Genomic DNA, 15,456 nt, shown 5'->3' on the forward strand with positions numbered 1-15,456 from the left:
TTTACAAAATAAAGTGTTTGTTTATTATGAAATTAGAGATGGAGGCCCCTCCCCTTCCTCCCTCTTTCCCCTTCCCCAGCCGCCTTCCCCTTTCCTTTCCCTACTCCCTCAGGAAGCACACAAGACAATGCCCAGGGCTGGGATGCCCAGGGTAAGGTGACAGCTGGGCAGAGCTCCAGGGAGGCGGCCACACGGGAGGCTGGAGCTCTTGCCCTGGGAGGCGGGCTGGTTCCCTCTCTCAGCTGGAGGCCAGTGAAGCCAGGATGAGGCTGAGGCCATGAGTGATGGATGGAACCATGCAGGCAGGTCTGTAATGACAGGGGAGCCAGTTTAGAGGCAGTAGGGAGTGGGAGCCTTCATCCACTGCCTTGCCCCACAGTCTAGAGGCACTGACCTGGGGCACAGCATCCCCTGCAGGAGGGTGGGCAGCAGTGGCTGGAAGTTTCTCTTGATTTTGGGATGGACAACAGAAAAAAAACAAAAAGCCAGTCACAGGGACCCAGAGAGAAGGAAAGGAGATGTGGGCAGAAGGCAGACACAGAGCATGTGTATGGGCAAGGGAGACACAGGGAGACTATGTGTGAACTTCAGAACTGCAGAGACAAAACAGCCACGGAGGAAGGAGAGGAATCACAGTGAGAGAACGCAGGGCCAGGGCCAGGGCCAGGAAACCCAGGCCCGGACAGAGGAGTGTGTCACAGATAGAGACAAAGATTCCTGGAGAGAGACACACAGACCGACTCAGGAGGAGGGAGGTGAGAGCGAGGGTGCCCCGGGGAAGCAAGGAGGGACACAGGGACAGGGAGGAGGCCTGAGGCCCCTGGGCTGCTGCCGCCCGCCTGGACCCCGTGGGGCTCACTCAGAGGGCCTGTGCCGGCTGCCCCCGCGCGGTGGGCCGGGCCAGCGCGGGCGCTCAGGGGGCCGGGGGCTCTTTGGCCCCATACAGCTCCGCCAGGGTGCGGAAGAGCGGACCCCAGTCGTCCAGCGGCTCCGCGGGGCCGGGGACGCCGCCGGCTTCGCTGCCGGATCCCAGGGAGCTGAGGGAGCCGCAGGAGGAGCCCCGGCCCTCGTAGCCGTACACCTGTACCGAGTCGTACGGGGGTACGCTGGGGTCCTCGTCCGCCTCGCGGAGCCGCAGCACCAGGAGCTGCGCCACGTCGGCGGGGCCGGGGGGTCTGGGCTGGCGCGACACCCGAGCCCGGGGCAGCACGTCTCGGCGCGCGGGAGGGCCGGGCGCCTGGGGGGCCGCCCCGTCCGGGTTCTGCAGGGCCGTGATGTCGAAGGCCTCGGTGTCCTCCTCGCCGCCGCCCTCGTCGTCGTAGGTGATGATGTTCTCTCGGACGTCCTCCTCCTCCAGTACCATCAATGCTTCCTGCTTCTGCCGCCGCAGGGCCACGAAGAGCACTACCAGGGCTGCGCGAGAGACGGGCACACAGGCCCTGAGCCAGCAGGGCCGGGAGCTGGCGGCCTGTCTCCATGTGAACGGCTGACCCATCAGGTGACAGAAGCCGTGTGGCTAGGGGCTGACATCTAGCAAACCTTGCATTGAATCCTGACTTCAGCCCTTACTCGCTGTGTGACCATGGGAAGTTGCTTGACTTCTCTGAAGCCTCAATTTGCCCCTCAGATTACTTGCGTGGAAAATAGGGAAAATATATTTACTTCTAAGGGTTGCTGACACAATAAAATGAAATATCACAAGTGATGTGCCCAGCACCATAATTGGCACAGAGTAGGGGGCTCAATTATGATTGGCATTATGATTGGCAGGTCACGGATAGAGGCCAGAGCTTTTCTCTTGGATGCATCAGGTGGTGGGAAAATCCAGGCATGACGGTCGTTCAAGCCCTAAGGTGGATTTCCCTATGTCCAGAAACCTGGTTCTTCTCCACACCCTTGCAGGCCCAGATCCCACAGCTCTGTCCCACTGCCGCCTGACTCACCAAGCAGGGCACCCACACAGGTGATGATGGCAAGCAGGGCGCCGGTGCTGAGCCCAGCAGCTGAGAGGTGAGCCTCAGGCCAGCAGGATGCCACAGAGCCGTCAGGCTGGCAGCGGCACACACTAACAGTCACTGTGGCAGTGCTGCTCAGTGCCGGCTGCCCCCAGTCCCACAGTTCTATGGGAACCAAGTAGGGGGCCTGGCGGGGTGGAGCAGGGCGGGAGGGCAGCAGCAGGCTGGCGGAGCCATCTGTGGGAGAGGGAAGGTGTTGAGGTATCTTCTGGGACACCTTCCAGGTAGGATTGGTCCAGCCCATAGAGCCAGCTTCCCATGGGGAAGGTTTACAAAGAGCCAACAAATGAGTGTAAGTCCACACCCATCTTCTGTTGGGCAGAAGGCCCAGGCATGTGGGGCAGGGGTCAGGCAGGCTGGGCTAAGGGTGGAGGAGGAGGAGAGGAGGACAGAGGCAGGTATGGACACAGTTGTAAGAGGCTACCCACCTCGGTTGTCCCGGACAGTAAAGTTGGCATCGGGGCCCAGAGGACCTTGAAAGGAGACATGGCTACTGTTGCCAACTTCATCTCTGTCCAGGGCCTGGATGACCTGAATCAGCTGGGAGGAGGAAGAGAGAGGCCTTGTATGGAGTGGGCTGCTGGAGGCCTTGATGTCCCAACCCCTCTGCCTCAGTTGCTCACCTGGCCAGGAGCTGCAGAGTCACACACAAAGGTATCGTAGGGCTCAGCCAACTGGGGAGCATTGTCATTCTCATCCAGGGTCTGGATGGTCACTTGCACGCGCGAGGCCTGTGCAGAGCTGTCTGAAGCCAGAACACCAAAACACACACCACACACACATCACACAGTTTACACATAACATATGTGGTGCATGGGCATGGATGCCACATGCAGCATATAGCATGCACAGGAAACACATGAAATATGCATGTAATGTACAAGTAGAAAGCAATGTTGTAGAATGAATGGAACAATACCAAGTGCATACAATATTCATGTAATACTCAAGATATATGCAATACACAATAAACATTCAACAGGAATGCCGCAGCCATGATACACATATACAATAACCCACATGCAGGGCACATGCAGCATAAATGAAAGATAGAAGGTGCATACAAGTTGCATGCAGACAACAGCCACGAATATACAAAACACATTCATACCATATATCCAATGTACACTCAACATTTAAAACAAATGCAATGTACATGAAGCAGATGTTTGATACGCATAGTGAATGCAGTGCCACATCCCCCGACAACACCCAGAGCCCATAGAATGCATTTTCACGCATAGAGGCCATGCACAGCACCAGTGGGGTGGACAGACACATATACACCACACACACACACACACACACACACACACACACACACACACCATCAGAGGTCTGGGAGGCTGTAGTACAGCAATGAGCATCACTTAGAGTTGACCTTGGGTAGGAAGGAGCTGCATGATCTACAGGGTGCAGAGCCCAGGGCAGCTTGGGCACCACAGCCAGACACAGGCCCTACCTTTACCCATCCCTTCATGAGGTGACTACCTACCATTACCCTACCTTGCTTCTCACTGCCAGTGCCTTCCAAGAGAGAATGCAAAGTGTGTCTCCCTGTCACCTCTCTTAGGCCGGGTCTCCCAATTCCTTTAGTCTTTCCCCTAGGCAGAGGGATAGCTGGCTGGGCCTGGTGAAAGGGGCTGAGGTTGCAGCATGGGCAGGGGAGGCTGAGTGGATCACCTGGCTAAAAGGATTGGGATACCCCAGAGAGAGGATGGCGAGGGGGTCTACTTTTTCACTGCAGTAAGGGCCCAGTGCTGCTAGTTGGTATCTGGGTGAGGGTAGGAGCAGGATTTGGCAGGAGAATGAGAAGACAGTGACAGGAAACACACACACACAAACACACACACACAAAGTTATGTATCTACAAGCAGCCAAAAACATACTGTGTGTACACGGACACACACACATGGCCATCCATGCACTAACAGATAACATGTGCACCGCCAGGTAGTATCTGTGCATATCACTATGCACACAGTAGCATGTACAGAAACATAACCCTAGACATTACATAGAAACATAAACATAGCATTAAACACATTTGAGAGGCAGTATGGTGGGGATAACAGCTCAGACTCTGCACACTGACTGGGTCTCATGGCTCCACCACTTAATCTCTATGTGACCTTGGGAAGTTACTTAACTTCTCTTTGCCTGAGTTTCCTTGTTTTAAATGGGGAAATAATCATACTTCCCTCATAAACTTGTGGTGATGATTAAATGAATGAATCCATTTTGAAGATGGATAGTGCCTGATACACAGTAAGTAGTAAATTATCTGTCCACAAATGCCCACATACACAAAACACATACAAACAGCTGCATGTGCATACCACTATACATATCCAATCACACATATGCACAATTAATATAAATATAATTATGTACCCTCAACTGTAAACACATATATATCCATTACAGATATACACCCACAAATATATATGTGTGTATATCTACATACTTTCCCCACATTTGGAATTATATGCATGGCTGAGAACATACCCACATGTACACATTCATAGAGCTCTTCACTGACACATTCAGATATCCATATATGCAAGGGCAATTTTCATATGCAGTATGAAGACAAAAGGGTAGAGGAGCCCCTGGGGCATACGCAGGGGTGATAAGGGGCTATTCACAGAAGAGTGGGAGGGAGGTCTCCCTGTCTCTATGGGCTAGGGCTGCCCAGAGGCAGCTGAACCCGCTGCTGGCCGGACTGATGGGGGAGACCGCATATGGAGCTGGCACTCCTCCCTTTCCCTATGGGTGTCCACTCCCCTACCTTGGGGGATTCCCACAGGGCTTCCAACAGGGCTTATCTGGGGTGGGGCTGTTGGTGTGCTCCACTTAGCAACCAGAGGAGGTACCCAGCCCCTTTCTGGCCCCCAGCTCCAGCCTGAAGCAGAGAGTGAGCAGGATGGGGTCTGTCAGTACACAGATTGGGGGCTATGTAAGGTCTAGTTTATTTCTGGGTTGGAGCAAGTCAAGTAAGGGAATGAATTGAGGGTCAGGAGAATGCTCAGGCACACCCACTGTGCCAGCCCAGCCCAGCCTAGGGGGCCAGGAGACCAGGAGGCCTGCCCTACCTGGTAGCAAGGATCCAGGCTAGGACCCAGATCCAGGCTAGGACTCGGATCCAGGCTAGGACACAGTGGCCACACGCTGGTGAGGGTGTGATGGCAGTGAGCACCCTTCCCCACCCCCACACCCAGGGACAGCCCCTCGGCCAGGAGGCTGCTGCCGCCTTGTGGGCCCTGGACTCCTCACCGAGCTCTGTAGCCAGCACAGTGAGGTTGTGCCAGACACGAGCCTCGCGGTCCAGGGGTGCTGCTGTGTGGATGGTCCCTTCTTCGGGCTGGATAGAGAAGCAACGCTCCGGATCCGAGTGGGGGAGGATGGAGTATCTGGGGAAGGGAGAGAGATGCTGGGGCTGATCTGGGGCGGTACCACAGCTTGTTCCACCCCTTCCCTTCTTTCTTCCCTCTGTTCACCTTGCCAGACCTCATGACTCCTCTGGGCAGAGCCATAATTCAGGTTGGAGTCCCCTTAAAAGGCATATATCCCTGGGGGATCACCACCATTAAACACCTGTTAAGACTCAGGGCCACCGGGCTTCATAGGGGGAGGGGGAGAAGATACAGAAGGGAGTAGAAGAGGGATAAACAGACCTTGACTTTCAGACTTCTGGGCCCTGTTCTGAGAACCCAGGGACCTGTGTTTCAGCCCAGCTCTGCCTTGGACTAGCTATGTGACTTAGGGCAAATCGTTTAACCTCTGTTTACTCAATTGAAAAATGGGAATGACACCAGTACCTCCCTCACAGAGCTGTGACAGGGATGCTGGCCGGGGAGGGGGAAAGAGTGGCTGTTCTGCCACTTACCAACTGTGTGACCACTCATGGCTGGCTTCTAAAACAACTGGTGATGAGAACACCCACTTCACGGGGCTGTTGTGAGAATTCAGTATCAGCAAGGGGGTAAACTGTGAAGCACTTTGGGAGTGATCAATAGAGATCCACTTATCAAATGAGATTACATCTGCTTGCACTGCCACTGGGAGGTGCCACCATTATCTACCCAGAGGGATGGATAGAGGGTTGAAGAATGGTCAGCCAGGCCCTCCGGCTCTCCCCTGGCACCCAGACCTGTAGACTAGCAAGCCCAGCTGCAGGGAGGGAGGCTTTTGCTGGGATATGAGTGATTTGCTATAAGGTAGGGGGCACATTTACTCATTCTCTGGGTGGGAATAGCCTGCCATCTGGCTCCCCAGCCCACACCCCAGCTCACCTACCTGATTGGGCTGGCAGGGGAGTCCAGGTCAGCCGCTGAGATCTGGCCTACCAGGGTCCCTGGGGCCTTGTTCTCGGGCACGGTCAGGTGGTAGGCAGCCTGGGTGAAGGCAGGTGGCTCTGGGGCATCTTGCACCACCACACGCACAGAGGCCACATCCTTGAAGGGCCCTCGCCGCAGATAGGCTGGGTCGATGAGCGTGTTGGTGGCCTCGACACGGAAGGCGTAGGAGCGCCGGCTCTCGAAGTCTAGGGGCTACAGTGAGGGGAGAGAGAGAAAAAGCGAGGTGTGTGGAAACCAGGGCAGGTCCCAGGCTCTTGGACGGTGACAAGTCCCCTCCACATGCATGCAGTGCTCAGTCCTCATGTGAGGAGAGGTGGCACTAGAGGGACAGTGGCCTTGGTGGTCAGGATGCACGGCAGATTACTTAGTAACTCTAGGTCTGCCCCTAGCTCCATCATAGACTTGTCACTTCTTCTTTCTAAGCCCCAGGGCCTCATCTGAAAGATGAGGAGGTGACCATGATCTCTAAGCTCCAACAGAGAGATCCTGAGTCTGTTCTAGAAGAACAGTTAAATATGTGCCCTATGGGTCAGCAGGAGGCAGGTCTAAGAGAAAGCATTAACAGGCAGGAGACTAACCTTGCGGACAGTGAGGAGCCCGTCTCGACCCTGGGAGTCTGTGCTGATGCTGAAGGCCTCGGACCCCTCCCCATCCAGGATGCTGTATGCCATCAGGGCGTTGTCCCCCAGGTCTGGGTCCTGGGCCCGGAGCCGGCCCACCAGCGTGCCAGGTCCAGCTGTCTCCACCACGGAGAACTGGTATAGGCCTTGGGGTGACAGAGGGGAGACACCTTAGAGAGGTCCCCAGCCCTCCTCCCTCCCCATAGCACTTTCTTCTCCCAGGGTCTGGCTGGGGAGGAGGCGAGGAGGGAAGGTTTCTCCAGACACTGTACGGGTGGGGTGGTCAAAGGATGGCTCAGGTGGCAGCAATGGCCCCTTACTCTGTGGGAACTTGGGGGGATTGTCGTTGACATCGCTGAGTGTGACGGTCACCGTAGTGCTGCCTGACAGCCCCCCCATGTGGCCGCCCATGTCCTTAGCCTGGATCACCACCAAGAACTCCTCCTGTGTCTCCCGGTCCATGTTGGGGATGGCTGTACGCACCACTCCTAGGGAGACACGCTGGGTCAGAGGGTGTCTGTCCCCTTGGCTGCCCCACCGGGCTCCCAAGCTCCATCCTCACCAGTCTGGGGGTCCACAGAGAAGAAAGGCAGTCCATCCAGAACAGTGTACACCAGCTTGGCGCTGTTCCCATAGCTGGGGTCATCAGCATCGTGAGCAGTCACCTGGATCACTGATGTCCCTGTGGGGGATGCCAGCACCCCATTCAGCAGCAGCAGGGCAGGATGGGGAAGAATAGCAGACGGGGGGATGCAGACATGAGGGAGGCTGAACTGAAGGGGGCAGGTTCTGGGGCAGACAACAAGAAGGGAAGGAGAGGTGAGAGAGCTCCAGAAGACGGAAACTGGGGCACTGAGAGCTGGGGTGCTCACCGACATTGGACATCTCGGGCACGGTGGCATGGTAGGGTCCAAGGGGAAAAATGGGTGGATTGTCGTTGATGTCTTGCACTTTGATGATGAACTCTGATGGGGGCTCCAGGGGCCGGTTGGAGGCTCGGTCCACGGCTTGGGCCAGTAGCACATATTGTGCCTTTTCCTCCCGGTCAAGGCTCTTGGTAACGTGAATATTGCCTGTGGCCTCATCAATCACAAATACGGTGCCTGCCCCCTCCCCGGTCAACAGGTACTTGGTGCGGCCCTCTCCCCGGTCAACATCCGAGTGCAGCTGCAGGGGTCAGGAAAAGATGGCAGAGGGCTCCAAGTACAGAGACAGGGTTAAAGAGTCTAGGTTTGGGTAGAGCGTTGGGAGTCCTGAGGGACCAAGGTCATTGCAGAAGTGATGAAGTTGCAGGGCAGGGCCTAAGGGCCTCGTGTCAGAGTAGACATGGGAGGGGTCATCCTTACCTTGCCAATGAGGACAGGCTCTGGACCAGCATATTCCTCAATGACAAAGAACTGGTTCCAGACCCAGCTCCTTCGAGTCCGCAGCAGAGCAGGCCCTGGGTGTCCCCGGGACCCTGCCCAGGCCCGGGCTGGGGCTGCCAGACGCCCCATGCATCCCCAGCCACCCAGCCAGGCCAGCAGGAGCCTCACCAGGCCCCACATGTTTGGACTCCAGCCAGGGCTCTGTTCACTGGCCCTGGGTGCCGAGGCCGGGCCAGGCCACGTGGCCCATGAGCAGCTGGGGCGGAGGGGAAGATGCGTTGAGGCTACCCCATGGATCCACACCTGCAGGACAAGCAGCTGCTCAGGCTCAAGGAAACCCCTAGCCCTCCTCCCCCCAGAATTAGATGCTGAAGACCAGACCTCCAAGGAACGAGACACTCCACTGCCCAGAACTCAGACTAACACACAGAGCAGAGAGGCTGATCTTTCCTCTACCCAGGCTCTGCATGTATTCACCTCCAGCTCTCCAAGCTGATAAATCTCTGGTCAGTCAACTCCGAGTAGAGAACTGGGGAGGAACACAGCAGAGGGGATGCTGGGAGGGCTTGGAATCCCAAATCTGGTCTCTGTCCTCCCAGGTTGGGCATGTAGCCAGGTATTGGAGGAGGCGGGGCTACCAGAGAAAGGGCTTAAAATTACAGAGTTGGGATTCATGGAGGTGTGGCCTTAAGGTGTCTAGGGTCAGGATGAGATGACAAGGAGAGCAGCCTCAGGTGGGGTTGAGAGTGGGAGAAAGTCCCTCCCACAAGGGGGAGCCCCACTTCTCTAGGCCCTGTCTCCAGCCCACACTGCCAGTGCAGTCCTTGAAGGGGGACTGGGCTCATGAGACAGGAGTTGGGAGCCAGAGCTGAAGGAAGAGGATACAGGGTGGGGGACAGGGGGAGGTGACCGGGGAGGGAGGCCGACCCAGAGGCTAGAGATACAGCATGACTGACAGCTAGACTGACTCAGGGACTGTCCAGCAGAGACAGAAATGACTGGATGAGAGACAGAAACAGAACAGTGGCAAGAGACAGAATGAGAGAGACCAGGGCAGCAGCCTGGGTGTCTGAAGGTAGAGAGGAGTCCTAGGGGCCAGGCTTGGAAACAGGTCACCCGGGGCAGTTCCGGGCAGGCAGTGGCAGCTCTCAGCTTCGGGGGTGTCAAGTCAGGCCTCAGGAACTTAATTCTGGGAGAAGGAGCAGACAGGAGGGGTGGAGGCAGGGAGGGGCCGCGGGAAGGGAGCTAGAGAGGAGACCCTTCCCACTGCTGTCCTTTCTCCCAGGGGTGGGTGGGGGGACCCCTCAGGTAGCTGTGGCTTCTGCCCCTCCTCCCTCAGAGCAGACATACACCTGACAGTCCCTTTGCTCCCGAGGGAAGGGGGAAGCCGGAGGAAAGCTGGGGACCAGAGAGAAGGCGGGATGAGGAGGCGAGAAGGAAGGAGATAGAGGAGTGGGAAACAGGATAGCAGGAAGGGGAGAGGAGAGGGAGGGAAAGGAGAGCAAGAAAGAGAAAAGAGAAAGACAGCAAAGGGGAGAAAGGTAGAGAAAGAAAAAGGCAAAGAGGGAGAGGAGATGGAAAAAGGACAAGAGGGTGAGGGAAGGGTTGGGAGATAGAGGGAAGGGATAAGGAAGGCAAACAGGCAGAGAAGGAAGGGTGAAGAGAAATCGAGAGAAGAAAGAGGGAGAGAGGTGCGAGGGGAGAAGGGAAAGAGGCAGAGCGCGGGAGAAGGGAGTAGGCAGCGGGTTCCCAGCCACGGAGCGCACCCCTCCGAAGACCCCCTGGCTGCGGGCCCCCTGCTGCCCCTCCGCGGATTCCCGACCCCTGCTCCGGGGCAGGCGCCCTTACCTGGCACTGCCGAGGGGCCCAGGCCGGCGGGAAGCACCCCCGCCCGCCCCCGTCGCCCGGTCCCGGGGGCGCAGCCCCGAGCCGATTGGAGCGGGCGCCGCGGCTCCGCTGCAGGTCTGAGCGGCCCCGGCGAGAACAAGGGAGCGAGACGGAGGGGGCGGGGGAAGGAGGCTCCGCCTGCGGAGAAACGAGGCGGCTCCGCGCCGCGCGGGAGAGAAGAGCCCAGCCTCCGACCCTCCCCGGCCAGCCGGGCCCGCGCGGCGGGGGCGGAGGCGGCGCCGCGCGTCCGCCCCCTCGGCGCTCCTGGGCTGCGGGGCGCATACAGATGTGGCGCCCCTCCCGGACTGGGCCCGCAGCGCCCGGCAGAGCACTCGGGCGGGAGGACGTCCAGGCCACGGCGCCCGGCCATTTCCGAAGAGCTGGCGGGGCGGGTGCACCCGGGAACGCGAAGCTGCCAGCCTGCCGCCCGCAGCGGACAACGGGTGAGCGCACTGTGAGGTGGGGAATTCCGAGCCCACTGCGGAGAGACCCGGCTCCGGGCTCCGGGCTCCCGGTTCCTGTCTGGCTTTTGGGACTGATGGGGATTCCATCTGCAAGGCGGTGGCGTTTTGAGAGCCCGTGGAGAGCACGGTAGCAGGTCAGCTGGGGGACACTTAAGGACGGCAAGGGTCCAGAGAGTCCGAGGCCCGGGCCCAGGGAGCGGTTCGGGGACAGAAGCACGACATCGGCGGGAGGGCGGAGGCGGGCAGTAGAGCCCTTTTTGGGAAGCTCGGTTACCGGGGCCAACAGAGCGAGGAGCTGCTGCCCCCTGGCGGCAGTTGTGGGAAACACCAAGGTGGCAGGCAGGTGATCAAATCCCTGATTTAACCGTGCACAGGACCATGAACCAGAGGAGAACCCACCCTCCTAGCCCTGCTGGGGTGCCGCCACGGACACAGGTTGCCCCATTTCCCAGTGGGGCCTTCCCAAATGAGGAAGGTCCACAGCTTTGGGCTGGTCAGGGCCAAGGCAGGGGATGGAAGACAGTGGGAAGTTCCTGTTTCAGTAAGCAGGAGGCAGTCAGCCTAAAGGAACACATGGTATGGGAGCAACTCCTACTCCAGGCTACAGATATCCACAGTGTGGCTTAACCTGCCCAACGAAAGCCACTCACACAGTTTAAAACTAAGTCAGATTTTTATTTTTTTTCCATAGACCACATCATTTAATAATAAAAAAAATAAAAATAAAAATTGAACAAAAGGAAAAGGTGGATATAAAGTGGAACCTGTGGGAAAGAGACAAGGGCTGCAGGACAGAAGAGACTGGGAACTGCAGGGGCCCTGGGACTCAGGAGGAGATGCTGATTCAGCTCATAGGTGACCCAGTCCTGGCCCCGGCTGTTCCCAAGAGAAGGCTGTAAGTACCCAGGGAGGTGGTAAGCAGGATGGAGGAAAAATCAGAGGACTAGGGCACCTGGCTGTTCCCCATCTCTGGCCAACCGCCTCCTTGCCTAACCTAGCTCTTGCCTCTCAGACTTAATGGGAAATGAGAGGGAGGGGAGGGCTGTCCCAAGAGATAGGTTAAGGGGGTGTGTTTGGGGGGAAAGGATAGCCACCGTTCCATTTGGTATGTATGTAGGGGCAGGTGGTGTGAAAGACCCTTGGCTCCAGGGTGGTGGAGACTGTGCCTATCCCTCTGTGGCCGTAACCCCCTGGGGCCGAGTGGCTGGTACCTGCAGCTCTAGTGTTTTCCCCGCTAGCGGCGCCCACCCCGGTCCCGCACAGGTGTGCTCCGACTCCGGCTTCTGCTGTGCCGCTTGGTGTCCCTGCGATCCCTTTCTCTGCCTCGTTCTCGGTCCCTTTCCCTATCCCGATCTCGGTCCCCCCTGTCCCGCTCTCTTTCTCTCTCTCTCTCCCTGTCCCTCTCCCGACTGTGCTCCCGACGTTTCTCTCGCTCCAGCTGCCGGTTCCGTTCACGCTCGGCTTCCTTCTCCCGCTCCTTTTGCTCTTCTTCTTCTTGCTCCTTTCGCCGCTTCTCCCGCTCCTTGGCCCGTTCGGCCCGCTCTGCCTCCTTCTGAACGATCTGCAGCCAGGTAGGAAAGGCACAGAGTAGGCAGCTCAGTCCTGGTCACAGCCTCCATTTGTGCCTGGACCCCGCCTCCTAGCTCAGGATCAGCTTTTCAGTTAAGCAGGAAGGGTTTGGGGGTTCAGCAATTGCATCCTTTCTTAGAGCACCTTTCTCCAAGTTTCAGCCTTTTTTTTTTTTCCTTCTTGAGACAGTCTTACTCTGTTGCCCAGGCTGGAGTGCAGTGGTGCTATCTTGGCTCACTGCAGCCTCTGACTCCCAAGTTCAAACGATTCTCCCACCTCAGCCTCCCTAGTAGCTGGGATTACAGGTGTCTGCCACCATGCCCCACTAAGTTTCGTTATTTTTAGTAGAGATGGGGTTTCACCATGTTGGCCAGGCTGGTATCAAACTCCTGACCTCAGGTGATCCACCCACCTCAGCTTCCCAAAGTGCTGGGATTACAGGCGTGAGCCACCACGCCTGGCCACCATGTTTCAACTTTTACACACATTGACAGGTACTGGCACCACCCATGCCTGGCCCTTGGTGTTTCCCCAACTCCCTACCATCAGCATAGATGTGAACAAATCTTTTTTGAGTAGCATAAGCCGAAAATTCCTAAAAGGACTGTTACTAAGAAACTAAATTAAAAATGCAAAAACTTAAAAAGCAGGGAAATGAATTTATAAAACACAATTTCTCAGCTAAATAGAGTCAAGTTCTTTTTTTTATTATTGTCCAAGACAGAGTTTTGTTCTTGTTGCCCAGGCTGGAGTGCAATGGCACAATCTTTGCTCACTGCAAGCTCCGCCTCCTGCGTTCAAGCAATTCTCCTCCTCAGCCTCCCAAGAAGCTGGGATTACAGGCACCTGCAACCGCGCCTGGCTAATTTTTGTATTTTTAGTAGAGACAGGGTTTCCATGTTGGCCAGCCTGGTCTGGAACTCCTGACCTGAGGTGATTCACCCAACTTGGCCTCCCAAAGTGCTCGCATTACAGGCGTGAGCCACCACACACTGCCTAAAATCAAGTTCTAAGAAGCTTGGTTGGCACAGCCAGCTTCCCAGACATCCACAAACCTCAGCTGCTGTGTGTCCATCATTACCCTCCTTGGTCTGGTTTCTCTATGGTATACCAATTAACTGAAAACTGCCTTTTTGTGATGCTTAGTTTTTTCCCCTTTAGCCTAAAGCTAGTAAGTACTTGGGCCAACTCACTCCCACAGTCACATGAATCTCCCCTCACCCTGACCTCAAGCCTCGGTGCCACTAGGGAGCAGGGCACCAAGGAGAGCACTCACCTGGCTGTCAGTTAGTGGGAGCCAATAGATGCAGGGAGCTGCCTTGGTCTTTCGGAAAAGGTCATCCAGCAGCTTGGCAGGTGGTTCCTCCTGGGCTTTCTCTGAGGTAGAAAAAAGTGAACCAGATTTGATGCATCTGACCCTCTGTCCCATCCCATCTGGGTCCCTTTCCCACCTACTAGTGGGTATGCGTACCCCATAGCTAAGTACCTACCTTTCTTCTCACTCTTCTTTTCTTTAGACTTTGCGCGTTCCTTGCGGCGGCGGTCACGGGACCTTGATCGGGAACGGGGCCCTTCCCGAACTTTGTCCCGATCCCATTCACGCTCTGATCGAGTCCGCTCCCGCCGCTCCATTTCCCGTTCCCGCTCTGCCCACTGTTCCCGCACTGCCCGTTCCTGCTCCCGCTGCTCTGCCCGGGGGTGCTGTGGTGGCTGGACCGGGGGTGGGGGTGGGGGGTGCAGGGGCCGTGGTATCCCCTGCTCCTCTGTCTTAGTTTCAGAGGGACGGTCCACCAAGAGGCCTCGGTGATAATCCAGCTGTGGGGAGAGAAGGGACAAGAACAGTCAGGATAGAGGTGGTATCACTCCCACTCAAGGAGCCCAGGTACCACTTTGAAGCCCCATGGTACAATTAAAGGAACCAAAGCCAGGGAAGAACAGGAAAGAACAGAATCTCAAGGTCTGGCAGGGATCTCTGCTGAAATCTAGCAGCTAATGGCTTCCCCTGCCCCTCCCCTCCTTCCTCTCCCTAGGTTTCTTACCTCATCTTGCTCGGCATAGTCAGCACAAAGGAATTTGGGATTGGACTGGGGCCATTTGACCCCATGCAGAGCTGTGCGGGTGGCAACAGCTTCCTCTACTGTTGAGTACTGGTGGAGGAAGGGAGAAGATGGAGGGTCACAGTGTGTCTGCAACCCTTCCCACTTGCTGCAACACCCTTAAACCTGCCCACACTGGTCACAAAAGGAAATATATGCCATGACCTATAGAATCAGCTTCTTCCCCTCACCGTTACAAAGCAATGAGATTTGATCTTGTCAATCCAGAAGGCCTCTTCCACCAAGGTTCCTGTGCGCCCCAACAACTCCTTTAGCTGGCCTAAAGTGAAAGGACGGACCTGCCAATGAAAATAAGACTTTCAGGGTCTTGAAGAAGGCAAGACCACCACCCATACAGCCAATCTTTAGATTTCCCAAGCTGCTGTCACAGGACTATAGTTTCAAGGTTTGGGTGAGGGCAGAGAGTTTAGGAACCTTGCAGTAAGAATGTGAGAAGAGTGGTGGTGCTTCCCAGCACTGAGACATTGTATATGAGGCCCTCTGCAAGTCCTCAAAACAACCCTGCAGGGCGACAGCTTTTCCCCTTCATTTTTAGATGGGTAAATAGGTTAAGTAACTCACTCAAGATCAGTGAGTAACTTAATCTATTGGTAGACCAGTTCAACTATGAGTGGAACCTAAGAAGTGTAAGCCTAAAGCTCAAACTTAACCACTAAGCCAGCTGGGATGTGAGAAACAATGACTTACCAAATTGGAGATATGGACAATGTTGCTAATCTTGCCCCGGGGTGGGGAGGGCACCTGGGCAGTTCGGACTGGGTCATCAATTGTAATGGAAACTCCGGACTTTTGCTGGCTAATGGAACGTCGAGTTAAGGTATCTCCTAAAGTCACTATGAAGAAGACCACAAGAACAGCTTTTGGTAGGAATCAATACTGGCTTGTTTCACTTTCAACATAACTATCACGGTTCCCCTTCTTTTATACCAAGCAGCCACTCCTTCATCTAAACGTGTAGAGCACCTATAATCTGCAAAGTACTGTGCTAGGCTAACCTCATCATGGAGATTCAAAGATTAAACAGAGTCAAATCTGGCCCTCAAGTAGCTTACTTCA

The 15,456-nt window shown here is 56.0% G+C and overlaps 2 protein-coding genes and 1 non-coding gene across 24 annotated transcripts in view; 1 reads left to right on the forward strand and 2 right to left on the reverse strand.

Annotated features, from left to right (window-relative positions):
- Positions 1–10,348, reverse strand: CDH24 (cadherin 24). 6 transcript variants are annotated; one of them, XR_013396104.1, is made up of 14 exons: positions 10,212–10,348; positions 8,841–8,892; positions 8,343–8,666; positions 7,869–8,163; positions 7,559–7,678; positions 7,317–7,484; positions 6,955–7,142; positions 6,315–6,568; positions 5,292–5,428; positions 2,639–2,760; positions 2,444–2,555; positions 1,944–2,192; positions 395–1,413; positions 1–308 (listed from the first exon to the last, which is right to left on the reverse strand). XR_013396104.1 is itself a non-coding variant. In XM_077940687.1 (13 exons), exons 2-13 carry the CDS (start codon positions 8,541–8,543, stop codon positions 914–916), a joined length of 2,460 nt encoding a protein of 819 aa, XP_077796813.1. In that variant the 5' UTR covers positions 8,544–8,666; positions 10,212–10,348; the 3' UTR covers positions 1–913. The 6 variants fall into 6 exon arrangements, 4 of the variants coding, with proteins under 4 accessions (XP_077796813.1, XP_077796815.1, XP_028707243.1 ...); XR_003731520.2 differs by lacking the exon at positions 8,841–8,892; XM_077940687.1 differs by lacking the exon at positions 8,841–8,892 and adding an exon at positions 4,807–4,920 and having other exon boundaries at positions 1–1,413.
- Positions 10,349–10,363: 15 nt separating this feature from the next.
- On the forward strand, positions 10,364–15,437 carry LOC114679672 (uncharacterized). The gene is made up of 2 exons (XR_013396116.1): positions 10,364–10,693; positions 14,314–15,437. It is a non-coding gene; the product is annotated as an uncharacterized LOC114679672 (transcript).
- ACIN1 (apoptotic chromatin condensation inducer 1) overlaps positions 11,369–15,456 on the reverse strand; it is a 37,563-nt gene continuing 33,475 nt past the window's right edge. For all 17 annotated transcript variants that reach the window (XM_077940685.1, XM_077940683.1, XM_077940684.1 and 14 more), the window contains 6 exons: positions 15,088–15,233; positions 14,571–14,678; positions 14,323–14,430; positions 13,774–14,098; positions 13,560–13,660; positions 11,369–12,275 (listed from right to left, as the gene is read on the reverse strand). In XM_077940685.1, coding sequence (XP_077796811.1) covers positions 11,949–12,275; positions 13,560–13,660; positions 13,774–14,098; positions 14,323–14,430; positions 14,571–14,678; positions 15,088–15,233 — 1,115 coding nt within the window. In that variant the 3' untranslated portion in view covers positions 11,369–11,948. The remainder of the gene's footprint in view (positions 12,276–13,559; positions 13,661–13,773; positions 14,099–14,322; positions 14,431–14,570; positions 14,679–15,087; positions 15,234–15,456) is intronic.

This window comes from Macaca mulatta, chromosome 7 (genome assembly GCF_049350105.2).
Source record: "Macaca mulatta isolate MMU2019108-1 chromosome 7, T2T-MMU8v2.0, whole genome shotgun sequence".
Lineage (NCBI taxonomy): Eukaryota > Metazoa > Chordata > Mammalia > Primates > Cercopithecidae > Macaca > Macaca mulatta.

What these genes read in the sequence shown, in the direction of transcription:
- CDH24 (XM_077940687.1), bottom strand. Translation starts at nt 8,543, where the DNA reads ATGTGGGGCCTGGTGAGGCTCCTGCTGGCCTGGCTGGGTGGCTGGGGA. An exon ending in CCCTGTGGGAATCCCCCAAG is followed by an intron (nt 2,761 to 4,806) that starts GTAGGGGAGTGG and finishes TTCTGGCTTCAG; the next exon opens with ACAGCTCTGCACAGGCCTCG. An exon ending in CTGTGTGGGTGCCCTGCTTG is followed by an intron (nt 1,414 to 1,943) that starts GTGAGTCAGGCG and finishes TCTCTCGCGCAG; the next exon opens with CCCTGGTAGTGCTCTTCGTG.